This window comes from Peromyscus maniculatus, chromosome 3 (assembly GCF_049852395.1).
Source record: "Peromyscus maniculatus bairdii isolate BWxNUB_F1_BW_parent chromosome 3, HU_Pman_BW_mat_3.1, whole genome shotgun sequence".
Lineage (NCBI taxonomy): Eukaryota > Metazoa > Chordata > Mammalia > Rodentia > Cricetidae > Peromyscus > Peromyscus maniculatus.
In genome coordinates, this window is record NC_134854.1 from 144,736,966 (window position 1) to 144,759,123 (window position 22,158).

Genomic DNA, 22,158 nt, shown 5'->3' on the forward strand with positions numbered 1-22,158 from the left:
GAAGGAAGGATGGATGGATGGATGAATGGACAGACTAGTCTGATCTTTCTTTGAACAAGTACTTATGATTCTACTTTCAGGAATATCAGTATTGTAAATAAAAATAATCTCCAAAATTAAAAAAAAAATGAAAATGACAAAATAAAAACCCTTCCTCTAGACAGATGTGCATAATATGCCTTCAATTTGAGTTAAAGGTTGTTGACCTGCTGGCAGTAATTAACAAATTTATTTACTGATCATTTGAATCAAGTCTTTGGTCTTTTCCAAGTGTATTTGAACTCTGTAACAGGTGTCTCCAAGGCAATCCAGGCTTCACCTTCACAGCTCCACACAATGACCTCTCTGGGCCTCCATGCAGGGACACCACTGACACATGCCTTAGTGGCTCTCCTTAGCCATGGTTGAAGATTCTACAACCCCTTTCTTGTATTCTTGACTCTAGAGATCAAGCCGTGTGAGTGATGCTACCAAATTCTGCTGCTTGATGGGGTTGGCACTTGGGTCCCTTCTTTCAATTCTGTTTGCATCAGCTTTCTGTTGTTGATAGTTTCTTTCACTGCTTAAGGTTTTCTTTAATCCCTTTTCACGAGTTGGAAGTTTACTTGGCAGGGTACTGCCCTGAAGTCACTAGTCCCCTTATATCATTTAGCACCAGGTTTCCTTTAAGTTTTTTTATCTCCTTGACAACTAGACTTTGTCCCATTACATTTCTTGATGCACCCTTTCTCCTCGACATGGACATTTTGTGTTTACCTTTGTCCGGATTTCTCCTTTTCATGATAGGTCTGCATAAGAGTGATTACTGTTAACCACATGACAGAGTAAATACTAAGCTGTCTTAACATATCCTCTGGCAACAACATTAATTCAAAACTCTTCAATTTAGCCTCAGCCAGGTGTTTGAGGCAGAAACAAAAAGCAGCCTTATTCTTTTCCAAAATATCACAAGAATGGTCTCCAGGCCACTTACCAATATTCATCCCCAATTAAACTTCTTGAGCCAGGCTGCCATAATTTACATTGCCCTCAGCACCACTGTTCATGTTCCTTGTAGGATAGCCCAGTAAGCACCACTTAAAGTGTTCACCCACTTCTCTAGTCCAAAGTACCAAAGTTCACATTTTCCAACTCAGCATGGCCAGGCCCATCACAGATATATCCCAACCCCTGGTAGCAATTTCTTGCTTACAATTTCAGAGGTTTAGTCCATTATCATCATTGCAGGGAACATGGACACTTTGCATGAGACATGGTGATGGAGAAGTAGCTGAGAGTTCCATCCTGATCCATAGGCTGAGAGAGAGACAGAGACAGAGACAGAGAGAGACAGAGGGGAAATTCTGGTGGCATAAGCTTTTGAAACCTCAAAGCCACCCCCAGAGGCACATTTCCTCTAAAAAGGTCACACCTTCTACTCCTTTCAAACAGTTCACTCTCTGGTGACCTAAACTCCCCAATATATGAGCCTATGGGGCCATTATTATTCAACCACCACAGAAAAGAAGATGTCAGTCATCTTGGAGATTTGTCACCTTTATTTCCTAGCTGTAACCCATCTCCCTATCTGTCTACCTACCAGGAAGTCTGTCTAACTCCTAGTCTCTCAGTTTGAAACACCATCACAGCATGTCTAGATAACTACTCCAGTCATCCCGTGGGGTCTCTAGGCTTCCAGTCATCCTCTCAAGATACCACGTAAGTTACCATGCTCAACAGAAAAGCTTTTATATCCTTTCATCATTTTAGGTTTTACTCCAAGCTTCTTCCCATAGGCCCTCTTCATTTAAACTTAGCTTTATTGCAGCATCAATATTCCAATGAAATACTTCCATTTCAGACATGTCAATGCTTTCCTGGTCTCCAGGCCTCTTCATAGGATTTTTCAAGACTCAGTCAGATCTGTACCCCACTGACTCAAAACTTCAAGTAAATCATTGTAGCCTATCTGTCTCTAACAGGAAGTCATCTGTGAGTTCTGAGCCTGTCTTATGCACGATCTCAGACAAGCCCTGCTATCTGATATTATCCTGCATTGTTAGGACCCATTTATGTTTCTGTATCTGCTGCTTCTAGCATCATCTGAGGAATTTACAGCCATTTATTGTCATGCTCCAAAATAAAGAGCAAGAAGTGAAGGTGAAGGCTGTGTTCCGGGAATCCAATTGATAAGAGAGAGGATAGATACTGCAGGCGAGGGACGTCGAGATCATGATGGGAGGATGTGCAAAGATGACGGACCACACTAGTGGAAGCCCATGAACTGTGGACTGGTGGCTGTGGAGCCCCCATGGGTCTGGACTAGGCCCTCTGGACATGGAAGACGGTTGTTTGGCTCGAACTGTTTGGGGGACACTCAGCCAGGGGAATCGGGATCTGTCCCTGGTGCATGGGCAGGCCTCTGGTAATCGGGTGCCTGTGGTGTGACACCATGCGCAGCCTTGGTGCAATGGGAAGGGGCTTGGATCTGCCTAGGCTCATTGAGCTGGGCTCTGCTGACTCCCCATGGGAGACCTCGATTTGGGGGATGTGAGGATGCAGGGTGGCTTGGGAAAGAGGGCTGGCGGGTGGGAGGAGGGAGGAGGGGGTCTGAGGATAGTATGTGGAGTGAGTAGAAAATTTCTTAATAAAGAAAAATAAAATAAAATAAAGAAGAGAAGGTGAAAAACTGTAGTTATTGTTTCAGTGGAATGTGGACAAAAAGGATCAGTGCAGGATTTGCTGGGGCTTCCAACTGATGATTAATTGGGGTTCAGAAGTCAATCAATTAAATATAGAGGTTTTATTTCTCTCTCAACCTTTCCATACATACCCTACATCATGTTTTAGCATGTTCTGTAATTGGAAGTTTCTTGTCTGAACCACCTATTCCAAAATAACCACTCTGGAGCTTATATTGATTATAAATACGTGATCAATAGCTCAGGCTTATTACTACCAGGTCTTACATTTTAAGTTAACCCATATTTCTTATTTATGCTCTGCCAAGTGGCCATACCTTTATTAGCATGGCACATTTATCTTCTGCTCCCTCTGTCTCTACTGGCAACTTCTAATTCTGCCCTTCTCCTTCCAATCATCCTTAGTTTGGTCACCCCACCTATATTTCCTGCCTGGCTATTGACCAATCTGCATTTTATTAAACCATTTAAAGTGACAAATCTTTACAGAGGATTATTCCACAGAAATGTTCTTTCTTTTTCCTTAATGCCTCAAGATTATAGTTGTTCTAGCTTATGCTGTACCTTCCTCTCAAGTCAATGCCATAAGATCTCGGCAAAAATAAACAGTCCCATGATCTAGATTAGAAATGCTAATGTACTTCCAAACTCAAACCTTAATGTCCTTCCAAAGGAACTCAGTTGTATCCAAAATACTGATGTATTTAAATCATTTAAAGCAATCACCTCTAGTTGCACAGATTATATTTGGCTTCCTAGTAGACCACAGAGATAAAGTTTCTCAACTGTACCTGTAGATGAGTTTGGTGAGTTTCTGTTCTAACAAAGAAGGGTCAGGTGTGGTAAGTTGTAGTAGGTGAGTTTTTGAGCTTGCCCAGTATCCACTGTCCCCCTTTTACACACAGCACCCATGAAGGCAGATACTTGAATGACTAGAGACAGAAGAACTGAAAATCTCCAACCTGGACTACTCTAGTGACTTCTCGCATGAGGAAACAGAGAAACTGGAGTTGTCACCTCCCAGGGAGTGCTGCTGGATTCCAGGTGACCAGAAGCAGTGAGGCAGCCAATGTCACACAACCATAGCACAGCCACACACTGCAAAGATTTACAGGCGGGTAGTAGGAAGACTGAGAAAGTCTGCTCTAATTCAGACTAAGTAGATTCTGTGCCCTTGATCCTTCACCAACACCATGCAAGATTCTCTGGCACAGTTCCTGAGACTGTTGCAACTTATTTGAGTTGTGCAGAGGCCACCACTGAATACAGTGACACTAACGGAAAACTCTTGCAAAATTCCACTTGTCTGTTTGGACACCTAGGGCAGAGATTCCTGTTTACACAGAGCACTCATAAATAAAGCACTGTGTATCGGGGACATCTCTGGAAACCCCATCAAAGAAAAGACACCATAGGCCCTGTCCTCTTGTTCTTCCTTCCTACACCATGTGGAAGGACAGACAGGCTCTGCAATGTCTGATTTCAGTTCTTCTTGCCTTCCTGACCTCTGCCTCCTTATCACCTGGACAACCGTGAGTACCACCAAGACCTCTTCCATGATGTTCCTCCTCCAATCAAAACCATCCATTTCCTTTCACAGTCCCTTCACCCAAAAACTTCTTTATATCCTTTTTGTTTTTCAATTAACAAATGATAATTACATGTATGCTTTCCAACTTTAGTATTACATGATTCTATGATATTATTTTTCCAATTCTAAAGCAATCTGTGTTACTAGACTGAGGTGTGATGTGATTTAGAATAGCGTTCCTCTTATGACTGTACCACTAATATCTAAAATCCCAGTGGTCAGAGACACTCTTCTGTGTTGAAACCATTTCATCTCTTTGAAGATAAGGATTTACATTGTTGGCACTTTGGGTTGGAAATGTGTAGCCTATAGTTTAACCTTGGGATGGGTAAGGATTCAGGCACACTGCAACTCTGTGGATGTTTCTGTCTTAAAACAACACTCCTGTTAGGATCAAAGACCTTGGATTAAACTACAAGTGGAACTTGCTATTTGGTGCCCAAATAACCACATTATCAGGATTATATTGTTGAGTGACTTTTCTTGTCGCTTTTTTTAATTAGGAAAATATATTTAAAGTGGTAAAAATAAAAACAATCATTTGATTTTTTTTTCTATTATGTGATGTAGTGGTGACAGTCTAAATTTTGGTCTGTTTTAGGTACAAAAAAACTCTAATGCCAGAAAAAGGTAGAGAACAATTCCTGCAGATAGCCTGTGGCACATGTTCAACTATAGCATATATGAATCAAGCTACTCTGGATTGCAGTCACGTTGTACGTCTTAGGTTTAAGTGTACCAAAAATAAAAACAGGGTACTGTTATTTTTCAAGAATTAAAAATGGAAATCAAGAACAATCTTGATAAATTTTTATGAAAAGAATAATTTATCCTTCCAGATTTTTATCAAAAAAATTTAAAAACCTTCCAGCACTTGAATGCTCGCTGCTTAAGTGACGGTAGTCCATGCCATATGAAGGTACCTTGATAGATATCACTGCTGAAGCTGAGTGATTACCATTACAAACACTGATAATTGACCACTCTGGGGTATCATGCTGTCACCTGCCATCTCAGGCTGGAGAATCTTGGATGGTGATGATTATTGTGAAGAAACTACAGCCATGGACAATGATATTTGTCCCCAGCTGGCCTCAACTTTTCCCTTTCCAGGAAGTATATGGTGCTGGTCCCTTCCCAGCTCTACACTGAGACCCCTGAGAAAATCTGCTTCAATCTACTCGATCTGAATGAGACAGTGACTGTCAGGGCCTCCTTGCAGTCTAGCTGGGGAACCAGAAGTCTTTCCAATGAGTTTGTGGTCGACAAGGACATGTTCCACTGTGACTCCTTCACTGTGAGTACTAGATACCTGTCCCTGTCTGTTTTCTATATTTATGTACATATGTGTGTAGATGCATATATAATATACTTGCATATTTCTAAAAGAGATTAATCTAGAAACACAGCTACTACTTCATAACAATAGACAATTAAAACATTTACCCAATAAACAAATAGCATAGATTATCCCACCCCAAACAGGGAGAGCCAATACTTGTGCATGTGCTGCTTTCCCGCTGAAGTTCCTCAAAGAACCTAGTACCCAGAGAAAGAAGGATTTGCCACTGTGTAGTACTTGGTGCTAGTAAGTTATAAACTTCCAGTTAACACTCCAGCTAATCAGAACCAAATCAGCTATGTGTAATTGATATTTTGACTAAGTTCTGGGGTTCCTCTTCTGTACCTATCCTCAAGATGCAATTCCTACCATTAGCAATATGTTAGTTTTCACTCTACCTAAGTTCCAGAGTTCTATCTAGTTTTCAATCAAGATTATATTTACTCCATAAAAACGACTGTGTCTTTGTTGCTTCCATTGACTCATGAAATGTTGTGTTTTTCTTTTCATACTTTGTTTCTGACATACCCTCCTCCACATAATAACTAAACAGAAACTGAGGGACCCCGATCTCCTCCCTATGGTGTGGAAGGACAGGAAGTAAAAAGGAAATCTAAGACCTCCAAAGCTTCTTGTGTTCCTCTTGTCCTCAGCTCCCCAGAGTCTCAGCTTCAGATGAGATGTCCCTCTCTGTCCACATCAAAGGACCGACACACGAATTCAACAAAAAGAGTACAGTGCTGGTGAAGAACAAAGAAATTGTTGTCTTTGTCCAGACAGACAAACCCGTGTACAAACCAGGACAGTCAGGTACGAAGGTCCATCACTGGCTATGGAGTGAAAAAGCCATCCTGAACATGGCACAGAGAAGGCCTGGCTCTCTGGACCTCACTAGAAAATTCTCTCTCTCTCTCTTTCTCCAGTCAAGTTTCGGGTTGTCTCTATGGATAAAAACCTACGCCCCCTGAATGAGTTGGTGAGTCTTTTACATGTGGGTATTGGTGGGTTTCTGAAGACATAATGTGATTGAAATATTCTCATTTCTAGCCCCTTGCTAAGGTATGAGTTGGTCTTCTCTACTCTGCTCATTTAACTATTTCTACCCCTTGCTCAGTTACCATTGGCCATGCAATGTCTTCCTCATATCTTAAGCACTCCATTACTGCTTAAGTGTCTCTGGGTTTCTTTATACTTCATGGAGACTGTTACTGTACAGAACCTTTGGGCTTAACCATGCCAGTCATTTCTTTTGTAGTTTCTGTTACTTCAAGCTATCCTTAAGAAATCCATTTCTAGTCTAACAGGGGTATTTCTCACCTATAACTTGGTGTTGAACATTTAGATCCTTCCTTAAATGGACTCCCTAAAGAATAAATTAGCAGTTCGAGTCTCTTGTCCTCTGCACTTCAGCAAGTGGTGGGGTCTGTGCTAATCACCCTCTGCTGCAAGGAGAGGCTTCTCTGACAGGGGCTGAGAGACACTTTGATCTGTGAGTATAAAGATACATCAATATCAGTTGGTTTAACACTACGTCCTTTGGCAGCAGAATAATGGGTTCTCCTCTGGTCCTATGGCATGGTTAGCCACAGATTCTTGGCCCTGTAATGATGTCTAATGTGGGTTTCATCTTGGGTAGTAGGACTTAAATCCAGTCAGAGAGTGGTTGGCTCCTTCCGTGACATTTGTGCTACTATTGCACCGGTGGGCGTGTCTTGCCAGGCCAGTGGTCCTCACAGTTTTTAGGGTTCACAGCTGGGTGAGACTGACGATCCCCGCCCCTCTGGTAGTGTACTGTCTGTCTGACCACCAGGTAGGGCAGAGGCAGGACTGGTCCAGCTGCTCTCTCCCTTGGGGCTGAGCGGGATGGTGAGTGTTGAAGGCCCAGACCCCACGCCCCACCCCTCTCACCCCCGTCCACCAGAGAGAAGCACACTGGCCCAGGAGTCTTGTCAATGCAGGAACTCACTTTATTGCATCAGGAGTGGACTTATATAGGTTGGGGTGATGGTAGGCGGGGGGGATAGGGTGAGGATAGCAGGCAATGAGATGATGCCATCTCAACAGTTACTAGGCAGAGGTGATTCTAGGTCCCGTAGTGTTGAGTCACTCATATGTGGAAGTCATGTCTGAAGACAGGTCGCCAAACTCGAGCTAGGCTCAGGAAGTGACACTTGGCTTGGTGCCCAGGCCTTATGGGGCCCAGCACCTTCCCCTTTTGTAAGACATGGCCCCTGTGTTAGGTCATCCCCCACTTGGAGACCTTATCCATCATTGAGTACCATGTATCGTGAATAGGAGGTGGGGGGTGGGTCACTCTATGACATGTCTTAGGTCATCTCAGCCCACCTGAGAGCCTACCCATCATTGGTCAAGTGGAGAGCAGAAGAAGGGCGCTCAGAGGAGGATACCTAGCCATGGGAGGGACCAGACTCCTGCGTGGCTAATCTTTGGTAGCATACCTCGACCTGATTTATCTTAATTGTCTCCAATCTCTGGTGGATAAATTGTGTGAACTTATTGAACACTCAAGGCCCAATGGTGAGAAGGAGAATAAGGAGAAGAAAGGGTTCAAGGAGGGGAAGTAGGTAGGGTAAGAATCCATGAGGCCTGTCCACAGAGGATTGTCTTAAACTCCCGCCCTCTCCTCTCCAGGTCTTCCTGCAGCCTCTTTAACTTGTCCTGGACAATCCCTGACTTGTAAGCATAGAACCAGCACTTCTCCTGTAAAAACAAACAAAGACCCCCCTTTTCTGCAGTTAGCAAATCTAACCCCCTCCTATTTTGGAGGAATACCTCAGCCAGAGAGTCTAACTGACTCTGCAAGTCAAGAATGGTGCTGGAGATGGCCTTTACATCATCAATTAACTGAATGGATAATTTTTTTTTGAAAAGATGTGATGACAGGACTATCCCCACAGCTCCTGTGGCCATGCCTGCATTACTCCCAGGCCAAGAAGGAGAGCTATCATTTGAATGGCCCTCTTAGACCTTCCTCCTATGTGGTCAAAAGAGGGTACTGGAAGAGCCTCATCACCGGGGATGACAGCCACATCTGGTATGAGTATGGCAGGGGTGCAAAGGCCCTCCCATGCCCCAGGGAGAAAGCTAAAAGCCATTCCTCCTCTGCACACAAAAAACATTCCCATGTGGGGGACGCATCCTTAAGGATACAGATTTCAGATACACTAACCCCAGTAATTAGTGTGTGCCTCAGTGGCAAAGATAAAGGCAGCACCAGAGTGCCAGATTTCTGTTCACAAACCCCCAGAATGGCTGGAGGGTGACAAGAAAGAAAGCAAGGAAGTGGAGCAGGAGAGGGGAACTGAGTGATTAATAACTGGCCAACGAGTCCCAAGTCCTGTAACTTCAAAATCATTATAGTTATGCCATGTGCACGTGCACATGAGTGCACACATGTGGGGGAAAGAGAACCATGTTCACATGTCTGTCTCCTGCAACATGAGTCCAGGAGACCAAGGTCAGGTCATGAGGTCAACAGCAGGTGCCTTTACCCACTGAGCAATCTCATAGACCCTAATGTCACATCATTTTATGCAAGACCAGTAATAGAATCCAGGCCTATTAATGGATAATGTATTTAGTTTCCTTCTAATTTTTCATTATGATTTTTCTATGTCTGTGATAAGGGCACATAAATAAGAGAGCCTTGCTGTTATTAAATGTTATGATACAACATATGTTAAATGTATGCAGTATCAGAGATCCCATGTAAAAAGCCAGGCATGACTGGCAGCATCTACAACCCACTGCTATGGAGGCCAGAGGTAGGAGAATTGCTAGAACTTTCCACCTGCCAGTTTAGCTCCAAGTTCATGAGAGACAGTCTCAAGTCTATAAGATAGAGAGTGAGAACAGGACACACACACCCTCCTCTGGCCTCTGCTGGATGCATTGCTATATGCACCTGCACACACATGTGCATTACACCACACTCACATACCAAAAAAAGAGCTATTTGCAAGACGTTCAGGTACTCTTGCACCAATGGGCACATCTTGTGTGGCAGGTTGGTATAAGACATCCTAGGGTTCTCAGCTGGATGAGACTGTTGACCTCTCCTCTCCTGCAGCAATCTGCACAGCACCTTGTGGCAGTGTGACTGCTGATCAGCAGGGGGGATGTTAGCAGAGCACCAGCTTCATTTCTCTACACCCTTCAACCAAGGTGTATGGTATCTTCCACACTAGAATATTATCAGCCAGTTACTGTGGGCAATCAAGGAATGCAACAAGATTCCGTATTGCTTTGGGAGGGGTCTCTAGGGCCTCCCTGACCAGGAACTCATAAGGTGCTATCTCATGCCTAGAACTGGGACATTTGTATAGTGACCGTTGGCCTTCAGGAGCAGCATTATCTACACATGCAGTACACCTTCCTCTGACTCTCCTTTTAACTTATGCTTCTTAATAGGCTTAGAAAGCAGTAAGTTTCCACATGGATTTTTCATGGGTCCTCAGTGTGGATTAATCCTCCCATCCTTCCCTGTCTCTCCCATCCCACACCCTCATCCCTGCTTAAATGTTCGGTCCCCAAAAGTGCACCTGTGCTTTGACATTCCCTATGTCATGCTGTGTCCCCTGCCTTGAGGGATTCCTAACCAGTGGTCCTCTTCTACTTACCTTGAGTCCCCATTACTCCCGGTTTGGAGTGAGGAGCCACATATGAGAAAGAACATGCAACAGGTTTATTTTTTTAATTAAGAAAATTTTTTCATTCATTCTACACACCAATCAAAGACCCCCATTTTTCCTCCTCCCGCCCTCCCAGCCTCCCCCTTCCAACCCACCCCACACTTCCCCCGACAAGAAGGCAAGGCCTGCCATGGAGAGACACATCAAGTAGAGGCAAGTCCAGGCCCTTCCCCCTGCCCCAAGGCTGCACGAGGTGTCCCATCATAGGTAGTGGGCTCCACAAAGCCCACTCATGCACCAGAGATGAATTCTGATCCTACTTTCATGGAGCCCCCCAAGCAGATCCAACTACACAATTGTCACACCATGCAGAGGGCTTAGTCCAGTCCCATGCAGGCTCTAGAGCTGTTGATCCAACTTTCATGAGTTCCCACTAGTTTGGTTTGGTCATCTCTGCAGATTTCCCCATCATGATCCTGATACACTTGCTTATAGAATCCCTCTTCTCTCTCTTTTACTGGACTCCTGGAGCTCTGCCTAGTGTTTGGCTGTGGATGTGGAAAAAAGCTCTATGATGACAGTTAAGGTATTCACCAATCTAATCACTGGGGCAAGCCAGTTCAGTTCAGGGACCCTCTCCACTGTTTCTGGTAGTCCAAGCTGGGATCATCCTTGGGGATTCCTGGCAACTTCCCAAGCACCAGGTTTCTCTCTATCCCCATGATTTCTCCCTCTATCATGGTATCTCTTTCGTTGCTTTCCCACTCCATGCCTGTTCCAGCTTGACCATCCCACTCCCTTATATTCTCATCCCTTATCCCCTACCTTCCATTGCCCACCCCTCAAACTGGAAAGAAAGAAGTCAAACTGTCACTATTTGCAGATGATATGATAGTATACATAAGTGACCCCAAAAATTTGACCAGAGAACTCCTATAGCTGATAAACTCCTTCAGTAATGTGGCAGGTACAAGATTAACTCAAAAAATTCTGTAGCCCTCCTATGTACAAATGATAATTAGGCTGAGAAAGAAATCAGAGAAACACCACCCTTTCCAATAGCCACAAATAATATAAAATACCTTGGAGTAATTCTAACCAAGCAAGTGAAAGACCTGTATGACAAGAACTATAAGTCTCTGAAGAAAGAAATTGAAGAAGATATCAGAAAATGGAAAGATCTCCCATGCTCATGGATAGGTAGGATTACATAGTAAAAATGGCAATCTTACCAAAAGCAATCTACAGATTAAATGCAATCCCCATCAAAATCCCAACACCATTCTTCACAGACTTGGAAAGAACAATACTCAACTTCATTTGGAAAAACAAAAGACCCAGGATAGCTAAAAGAATCCTATATGATAAAGCAACCCTTGGAGGCATCACCATCCCTGACCTCAAACTCTACTATAGAGCTATAGTAATAAAAACAGCTTGGTATTGGCATAAAAACAGTTATCTTTCTGTACCTGGCTTACCATTATAATTTTTCCAAGTTTTATCCATTTACCTACTGTAGACAAATTTCTTTTTTTTTTAAAGATTTATTCATTTATTATGTATACAGCATGTATGACCAGAAAACGGCACCAGACCTTATTACAGATGATTGTGAGCCACCATGTGGTTGCTGGGAATTGAACTCAGGATCTCTGGAATAGCAGTCAGTGCTCCTAACATCTAAGCCATTTCTCCAGCCCCATGTAGACAAATTTCTAAATGGTCTTAATAAATAAAAAACACAGAGCCAAATATAGGGGTGAAAGCCTTAGAGAGATCAGGGAAATAGGGAAAGCCACCAGCCAACCTTACCTCACCAACTCTGTAGCTTTCAAAGAGAGCAACTTCCTATCTGCCTTGCTGTTCTGCCATCTGATTTGCTCTCTGTCTCATGAAATCATTTCCTCTTCATGGCCAGTTCTGTCACTTCCTGTCTGTACAGGTCTCCAGAACTATATGGTTGGACTGGGATTAAAGGCGTGTATCACCACGCTTGGCTCTGTTCCCTAGTGTGGCCTTGAATACACAGAGCCCGTGCCTGCTGATAGAATTAAGGGCATGTGCTACCACTGCCTGACTTTTTGTTTACTTAAAATGACTTGCTATTTCCTCTGATCTCCAGGCAAACTTTCTTTATTAAAGCACAAATAAAATATCACCACAGTCGACAAATTTTGTTATTTCATTTTTTACAGATGAATAAACTTTTACCGTATACACATGTACCACAGCTTCATATTCATTATCATGATTTATTTTTCTAGACTTTCAGAAACAAGTTCTATCTCACTAAAATTCCCTTACAACTGCCACTGATTGCTCTCTCTTCAACTGCTAGAAATGGTTATGTTTTCCTCAAGCTGATGCTCACCTGAGGAAATTCGCCTCTTCAGACAGCTCAGTTATTACAGAACCTTAAATGACTGTCACTGTCTGTCTTTACTGTATTCTTCATCTGCTTGATCAGAAACACTTTGCCTGTGAAACCTCTGAACACACAGCCCTCGCCTTAGTCAGCAGCAATTCTCCATTGAAGCGAGAGCAGCTATTGACCCTTTCTTTCTTCATATTTCTGGGCAATGTTTAGACAGTGGTTTGCTCTGTCGCACTACGTCCAGGAGGTGTGTGTATATTGAGTTCATGTGCTAATGCCTTTGTATCTCCTTAGATGAGGAGGGGAAGCCAGGGCCCAGGGTAGAGTGGCATATATAGCTTGCCCAGGACAGCCCCCCCCAAGTTAACATTTTAGCTGGATATAATATTTAAGCTAGTAACCCAATTTCACACTAAAAATATTCCTGATTTGAACAATAAATTCTGTAATCTATATACTATAAAGGCTCAGATGGGTCTCCAATAAATTATTTTCATTGTTACTTCATAACTATAATATTGTTATTGTTATGAATCATAATGTAATATGAATATGAATTAATGTAATATAATATGAATCATAACTTTTGGAGATAGAGATTTGCCGAAGTGATAATGACCCATAGGCTGAGAACCACTGTTCTAAACTAACACTGTTTTCTCTTCTGTTTCAGTTTCCTCTGGCTTACATTGAGGTAAGAAACTTAACTGTTTCATATTCAGAGAGAAATCAATCCGCTGAAAGTAACTTGATGTTGGAATGTTGTAGAAGTACTGTGGGTCAGCAGCCTTCCACCATTGTGGATAATTGCTTCATTATATCGCACTAACTTTTATTCCTCCCTACCCTGATGCTTCCATCATGAACACGTGGTCTTAGATGTGTTGATGTAATTAAAACTCTATTTACTTACAAAATTTACAACCTGTCTCACAGGATCCAAAGACGAATCGAATTATGCAGTGGCGGGATATTAACACAGAGCATGGCCTTAAGCAGCTGTCCTTCAGCCTGTCATCAGAGCCTATTCAGGGCTCCTACAAGATAGTGATAGTGAAACAATCAGGAGTGAAGAAAGAGCACTCCTTCACTGTGGAGGAATTCGGTATGGCTTGGGAAGATTGAAAATGGAAAGTAGATGTTGAGTTCAATGGGTAAGACTGGGCTTCATCAAACTCTAACTATGGCTATCCACCTAGCAACCTGGAACTTCCAGAAAGTTCTGGGATTTTCAGAAGCAAATTACGTGGCTTTTCTTATTTAGGTAGATACCCCTGTGATTTGCAAATCCTGATAGATCTATCAATACTCAACATTCTAAGTTTACTGGGTGTGGGGGGTAATCTTAATAATGTGAAGTCACCGATTCTTGGCAGAGGCTGATCATTTAGGTGACTAGAAAAGTTATTTCCCACCTGAATTTCTCCTCTCTCTCCCAATAGTGCTTCCCAGGTTTGAAGTTCAAGTAAAGGTTCCAAAGGCCATCTCTGTGCAAGATGAAAAAGTAAACATGACTGTGTGTGGAGTGTGAGTTACCTGTGTTTAATCTTCTATCCTTTAGAATGTACTTGGACACAAAAACTACATCGGTTAACGTGTCATTGTAGAATATATAATGCTAAAATTGTGTCCTTTCCTCCTAAAATGATCCCCCTATGGTGTTCATTTCTTCCTCGTGCCCCTACTGCTCTGCATCCATTACTGCTTGATCATTCATTGCATATGTGGATGATGTCAATTCTGATGACACCAGTGATAAATCAGTTGTATGAGGCAGTAGAGAGTTCCTGCCTTTGGAGACAGGAAGGTGCCTACAAAGACCCCCTGACCCACGTGTAGAGAGCACAGGCACTAAACACAGCATTCTGCTGACCTGTTATGGCTTGAGAGAAAGAACAGAGAAACAAGAGCTCCCAATCCGGTTGTTGTTCCAGCCTCTGCTGCCCAAGTTTAACTTTTAAACATCTCGCTTTTCTGTTTGCATTTCTGTACCTGATAAATGTGGATCCTGTGTCACAGCAACTGAAATTGCTATTAAAGTCTGGAACCCCAGTAAGTCAAACCGTGCTAGAAGGAATTTGCAAATGTGCCTGAATCAAACAGAAGAGACACACCTGGCTCACATCTGCTTGTCATTAAAATAAACATGCTTAAAAAATTGATAGGAAGAAGGCAAAAGATTGAGGACGTCTGTTAGAATGGTTCTGAGTCATTTAGCCATGGTCTCCATTCATCACAGCCCCATCATTTACTGCCCGAGGATCCTGATTGGGTCACTTAATCTTTTCAGAACTATAAAAGGGAGAAAATCATGTCTCCCAGAGGTTCTTAACAGGGCTAAATTGTTAATCTACCTAGTTAGAAAGTGTCAAGTGGTAGTAATGGCCCTATTTGCTGTCAGTGTGAAAATACACAGTGCCAATCTACTGTTACGGATTGACAGTGTGGACTATGGGTGGGAAGACTGTAGGTCTCTGCTTTAGGATGACCCTTTGTTTCTCTGAATCTCTCTTATAACAGATATACCTATGGGAAGCCTGTACCAGGACAGGTAAAGATAAGTATATGCCTTGAATATCAGCATCCTAGCAGGAAGGGTGCATGCAAAGAAGTCAGTTACCAGGTGAGTAAAAACTGCTCAAAGTCCCATTTTTAATATTGAGGGTTAAGTATCACAGAAATAGAGATACCAAAGCTGAGAGGAAATGCACACCCAGATACTGAAAAAGAATCTTCTGGGACCTTGGGACCTGGTGGTGTAGCTCTGTGGTGGAACACTAGCCAGGCATGTGTGCCATCCCCAGCATGCCTCCCACACACACAAAAGTGATAGTCCTGGGACCCACTGTTATTCAAGGAATATTTCAACAATTAAAGCTAAACTTGGTCACCAAGTTTATTTTTCAGTATATATTCATTATACAAAGTAATAGGTTTATGACATTTTCATACATGGGTATCATGTATTTTAACCGTATTCCCTAGTCCCATTGCCACCTCAGCTCTCTTGTGTCCTCAGTCCTGTGTCCTTCTCTTCCTGTCTATCCCTCACTACTTTCGTGACTTAGAGACTATTTTTTGAAATATTCTTTGAAATATAATTGGCACATAGAGACTGTGAGTAAATTGTACAAAACACAGGCTTCTTTACAGTGTGTTCATACACGTGTATCATGTACTTGATTATCTCCTCCACTACCTACCCTGTTCTCTCCATCCATTCTCCTGCCACACCCTTCCTCTTCCCAAAAGGAACAACATCTACTCGGCAGCGTTTCTGTTTTCCCTTACACGTGACAGAAACCGTGCCCTGCTGTGTCTCTGAGTCTGGTATTCTTTGTGAAAGGTGACATTCTCCATGCCCATTATATTCTCTGATCCAATTATGATTATCCATTCATCAGCTGATGGACTCATTTGATTGTGAGTCACATTAATGACCAGCATGCCTGTGAACACATGTGTTGTGTACTGACACAGATTCCTTTTATGTATCCCTGACGGATGATCATTTGGTACTTTGACCTTGTAATCTATGAGGAGCTTCTATACCAACTTGTGCAGTGCCTGTACTAGGTTGTAGGTTCACCCACAGTGTATGAGGTGTAGAGAGCACAAGGTCCTTGTGCTCATAGACAAGCATTAGGGAAACCAGGAATGTTAAACACGAAGGGTTGTCTTTTCAATGGAGGAGGTGTTTACCTGTTTTCCACCCAAAAAGCTGGGAATGGGTATAGTTAACATTCTGTTGATCTGTGTTATCTGTAGAGCCAGGACACACCTGAATCTCCCAGACTACCACATTCATCCCAGACTCTTCCTTGCTAGACCTTTATCTTGAGCCTTATTTCTCAGTCTATACAACTCATCCTTATGTCATGTGGACTTTACAACACCCTAGGTGACCTCTGTGCTATCTGTAGGGCCAGGCCACTCCTGACTCCCACAGACACTTATGTTTACCTCATTCATTCTCCCCAGACCCTTAGCTGAGCACTGTTTTTCAGTCAATAGAACCCATCTTTATGGGAGATGTCAGACATACTTAAGAAATGAGCAGAGCCTAGGTGACCTCTGTGCTACCTGTAGGGCAGGTCACACTTGACTCCACAGACTTTTATGTTTACCTCCCTCATTCTCCCCAGACCCTTATCTTGAGCATTCTTTTTCAGTCAATAGAACCCATCTTTAGGGAAGATGGGTCCCATGTTATTTGTAAAAAGTTTCAATGTAAGCACGTTTTAAGCTTTGCTGTATGCACATGTATTTGAGTTAATTTCATCAGGAAACTTTTTCCCAAAATTGTGCTGTGTTTAAATATACCTAAAATAAGCCGGGCGTTGGTGGCGCACGCCTTTAATCCCAGCACTCGGGAGGCAGAGCCAGGCGGATCTCTGTGAGTTCAAGGCCAGCCTGGGCTACCGAGTGAGCTCCAGGAAAGGCGCAAAGCTACACAGAGAAACCCTGTCTCGAAAAACCAAAAAAAAAAATAAATAAATAAATATACCTAAAATAAGCTGCCCAGTTTCAGTCTCTAGCAGTTTGAGCCAACACAGGCTACTGAGTCATATTAAACTGGATTTCATTCTTGCCTCATACAGATTGTTATTCTGCTGGTTCTGGTGTTTACAGAGACTCCAACAATGAAGGTCTTTTCTTCACAACCTCACCAGCATTGAATTTTGCTTTCTTTACAGTAGCCACTCTGTCTATGGTGAGAAGGATATCTGTAGTTTGAGGGTTGCATTTTCCTGTGTCTAAGGATGTTAAATTCATTTTTTTCATATATTTTTAGAGGTTTGTCCTGCTTTTGCAAACTTTTTCAAATCACATCATTTGCCATGTAATGAATTGGTTTTATTGGTTTTACATATTTTAAGTTTTTATATACATTTTTCTTAATTTTTAAATATTTTTGAACATTTCATAGGAAATGTGTTTATGTCATTTATGCCTTTCTTTCCTCCTCTCCAAGGCCTCCCAGGTCTCCCCCAATTCTCTCTGAAATTCAAGACCTCTTATTCTGGAACTATTATTGTTACACATATAAATAAATTGTGTGTGTGTGTGTGTGTGTGAGAGAGAGAGAGAGAGAGAGAGAGAGAGAGAGAGAGAGAGAGAGAGAGAGAGAGAGAGCGTGCATGCGCACAATCAACCTGCTGAGTCCATTTAGGATTGCTGCTATGAACATGTACATAAGGATGACCATGCAGGATTACATAACCTACCCCTGGAATCCTTGGAGAAGAATGGTTTTCTCTTTCAGCAGCCATTGATCACCTATAGCTCTTGATCTTGGAGTGGGGCTTTATGAAATTTCCCCATCCACATGGTGTGTTAACTTGTGTTACCATTATGTAACTCTTGTTTAGGCAGTCATATTGTTAAGGTTTTTATGGCTGTGTTTTCCCTGTTGGGTCTGGATGACACTATTTTGCAAGAGGCATTCTGTTCTTTTACAATCTTTCTGATCCTTGCTCCATGACTTTCCTAGATCTTCAATTCAATGGTTATGTTGGAGATAAAACAGGTGGAGTTATGCACATTATAGGCACTTATTCTCTGCATTTGGCTGAGATATGGATCTCTATAATGATCTCTATATATTGAAAAATATGATTATTTAATGAGGGGTGAGATCTACACTTATGTGTAAGCATAAGTCTTTGGAATATAATAAGGATCTATATTGGTTTAGGAAAGTAGCAGTGGTGGCTTTCCCACCTAGATTCTATGTGACTGTTGAAGTTGTGTTGCTGGAGGGCTTCTCTCCAGGTTCCCCAAGCCCCGCAGTCCCACAATCCACTTATAAAATAATCACTCAGACGCTTATATCACTTATAAACTGTATGGCCATGGCAGGCTTCTTGCTAACTCTTCTTTTATCTTAAATTAACCCATTTTTATAAATCTATACCTTGCCACATGGCTGGTGGCTTACCAGAGTCTTTACATGCTGCTTGTCCTGGCGGTGGCTGCAGTGTCTCCCCCCTCAGCCTTCTGCTTCCCAGAATTCTCCTCTCTCCTTGTCCCACCTACTTCCTGCCTGGCAACCTACTTCCTGCCTGGTCACTGGCCATCAGTGTTTTATTTATATAGAGCAATATCCACAGCAAAGTTGTCCATTTCTTATTGGTTTAACATTTGTGTTTTGGATGAATGTAGAAATTTGTCCATTTGTTTTAGGTTTTCTAAATAATTAATGCAGTATAGGTTTTTAAAGTATTCCTTTATAATATTCCAATTTTTTAAATTGTCTGTGTAATGTTTCCCTGTAAATTTCTTATTGTTAATTTGGGTAATTTCTTTCTTTCTTTTGTTGAATTGCACCAAGGGTCTATCAATCTTCTCTTCTTAAATAACCATCTCTTGGATTCATTGAATCTTTGTATTATTTATTTCTGTTCCACTCATTTCTGTCTCAGTCTTTATTATTTCTTCCCATTAACTAGTATTGAGTTTGTCTTGATTTTTCTTTTTCCAAATCCTTGACTTGTATTATTGAATCATATATTTGTGCTATTTCTTTTCTTTTTTATATCAATACCCAGACCTGTAAATATCCCTCTTGGGACTGCTTTGAATGTGTTCCAGAGGTTTTGTTGGGCTGTGTTTTCAATTAATTTCAGGATTTTTAAATTTTTTCTTTCTTGATTTCTTCTTTGATTCACTAATTATTCAGTAGTGGGCTGTTTAATTTCCATGAGTTTGTATAATTTCTAGAAATTCTTTTGCTGTTTATTCTAAGCTTTATTGCATTGTGGTCAGAAAAGATGCACTTAGTTATTTCCATTTTCAACAATTATATTTGTTCAGATTTGTTTTATGTCCCAGTATGTTATCTATTTTTGAGAAACTTCCATTTGTTACTTCAAAGAATACATATTATTTGGTGTTTAGGTGGAATATTCTATAGATATATTAGCTTCACTTAATATATGATGTCATTTAGTTCTGATGATTCTGTGTTTATTTTTTGTCCAGATGCCCTGTTAGAGAAATTAGTGTTCAGGAATCAACTATAAATACTGAATTGATTCATCTGTGTCCTGAAGTGTAGTGGTATGCTTTTTATGAAGGCATGTGTGCTAGAGTTTGATTTATATATGTTTATAATTGTAGTGTCTTCTCAGTTGTATCTTTGATAAAAATAACATTTCCTCTTTATCTCTTCTGATTAATTTTGGTTTGAAATTGAGTATGTCAGATATTAGAATATCAATGCCTATTTGCTTTGAGTACTTTTTGTTCATCCTTTCACTGTAAGATTGTGCCTATCCTTGAAGATAAAATGAGGTTCTTGTAAACAACAAAAAGACTGATTTTTGTATTCCATTCATCTATCCTGTGTCTTTTGATTGGAGAGTTGAGGCCATTAATATTTAAAGTTATCTCTGAAAGGTGTGTGTTGATTGCTGTCAATTTATTATTTTGTTGCTATTTGTGTTTAATCTTATTTCATGTCTCAATAATTGAAGCTTCATTTTTTTTCTTTCTGTAGCCTCTTACCTATGCTTAATCTCATCCTCAGTCCAAAGTATTATTTCTGGTATTCTCTGTATGGGTGGTTTGGTGGACATGAATTCTTTTAGCCTATTTATCATCATACAGTCTTATCAGTTTTAGGAATTTCTTGAGACTTGTGAGTTGTTTACTTCCTGAGCCTTGTAAGTCTTGTATATATCCTGAGTCTTTGTGAGCCTCCTTCCAGATGGAATGTTTAAATTCAGATGGAATTCTTATATAACACTCTAGAAATTATTTTTATCCAGATGGCCAATTGATGAGTGTGTAGTACTGACGTCACCCATTATTATTGCACCTGAACCTATGTATCCTTTTATTAGTATTATTTCTTTTATGAAACTGGATGCATTGACATGTTTATTCAGTATTCTTTTTTTGGTCAGTTCCATTCACTAACAGGTAGTGATGTTTTTATTACCTGTAACTAACTTTGAACTGAAGTCTATTTTATCAGATATAAGTATTGATACTTCTGCTTCTTATCAGCTTTGGATTTTCTTGATCTATGCTGTAGGAGCCCGTACTCAGGTTCCTTGTGGCTTTACCCAGCAGGTCCACATAGAGGATGATTAGGACCATGGGCCTGAGTGCAGGTGTCTGAGACGGTCTGCACTTGGCTGTGCTGGGGGGGAGGAGGTCTTTTGCTCCACCCCTTGGCATCTCTATAAAAACCCTGGGGCAGAGACAGTTGGGGCCCGTTGGAAAAGGTTCCAGGCCCTCTCGAGGCTATCCTTTATTTTCTATCTATTTATCTCCGCAATATAAATCTTTCTATCTAATATTTCCTGCTGCTCACACTCAAGAAAACTCTGGGGAGTTGTGGGGTTGGTGAGTAAATGCCCCACACTATCCTTTCCTATCTACCTTAGTTAGGGTTTTTATTGCTGTGGAGAGACACCATGACCACAGCAACTCTTATAAAGGAAAACATTTAATTGGGTGGCTTACAGTTCAGAGGTTCAGCCCATTATCATCATGGTGGGACCTGGAAGCATGCAGGCAGACATGGTGCTGGAGAGAGAGCTGAGAATTCTATATCTAATGCAGGCAACAAGAAGTAGTCAGCAATACTGAGTGTGGCTTGACCATGTATGAGACCTCAGAGTCTGCCTCCACAGTGACACGCTTCCTCCAACAATACCACACATACTCCAACAAAGCCATACTTCCCAATAGTGCCATTCCCTATAAGCTTATGGGGGATTATGAGCTTTCCAATTACATTCTAGCTACCACATTCAACTCCCTGACCTCTATAAGCTTATAACAATACCATCATGCAAAATGCATTTAGTCCAACTTCAAAAGTCCCCATAGTCTATCACAGTCTCAAACTTATTTCAAAGTCCAAAGTTCAAAGTTTCTTCTGAGATTCATGCAAACTTTTAACTTTAATCCCCTATAAAATCAAAATAAAAACAGATCACATATTTCCAATATATAATGGCACAGAATATCATTACTATTCCAAAACATAGGGAAGGGGGCATAATGAGGAAATACTGGACCAAAGCAAGATCAAAAACTAGCTGGGAAAATTCCAAATTCTACATCTCCGTGTCAGATGTCAAAGTGCTCTTCAGAACAACAACTCCTTTTAGCATTTGTTGACTGCAACATACTTCTTTCTCGTGGGCTGGTTCTACTCCCTATTAGCAGCTTTCCTCAGCAGATAGCCCATGGCTCTTTCATCTCCAGTATCTTGGGGTCTCCAAGGCAATTCAGTCAGGGTCTCCATTCAGGGACAACCCTGACACATGCCTGGTCTCACCGGCTCTCTTTGGTCAAGGAGACAAATTCCATACCCCCTTTCTTCTTTCATTAACTCCATAGCCATGTGACGGAAGCTGCCAAGTTCTGATGCTTACTAGGGCTGGAACATGGCCCTTTTGTTCAATTACCTCTTCATCAACCTTTTTTTTTTTTTATGGTTTCCTTCACTGCATAATTTTGGCTGTCCTGAAACTGGATCTGTAGAACAGGCTGGC

The 22,158-nt window shown here is 41.6% G+C and overlaps 1 protein-coding gene across 3 annotated transcripts in view; it reads left to right on the forward strand.

Annotated features, from left to right (window-relative positions):
• The first annotated feature begins 4,025 nt into the window (after positions 1-4,025).
• Positions 4,026-22,158, forward strand: part of LOC102920593 (murinoglobulin-1-like) — a 79,219-nt gene continuing 61,086 nt past the window's right edge. For all 3 annotated transcript variants that reach the window (XM_076567881.1, XM_076567882.1, XM_076567883.1), the window contains exons 1-8: positions 4,026-4,213; positions 5,386-5,569; positions 6,268-6,424; positions 6,538-6,590; positions 13,317-13,337; positions 13,580-13,748; positions 14,086-14,170; positions 15,164-15,266. In XM_076567881.1, the coding sequence (XP_076423996.1) occupies positions 4,128-4,213; positions 5,386-5,569; positions 6,268-6,424; positions 6,538-6,590; positions 13,317-13,337; positions 13,580-13,748; positions 14,086-14,170; positions 15,164-15,266 (858 nt within the window). In that variant the 5' untranslated portion in view covers positions 4,026-4,127. The remainder of the gene's footprint in view (positions 4,214-5,385; positions 5,570-6,267; positions 6,425-6,537; positions 6,591-13,316; positions 13,338-13,579; positions 13,749-14,085; positions 14,171-15,163; positions 15,267-22,158) is intronic.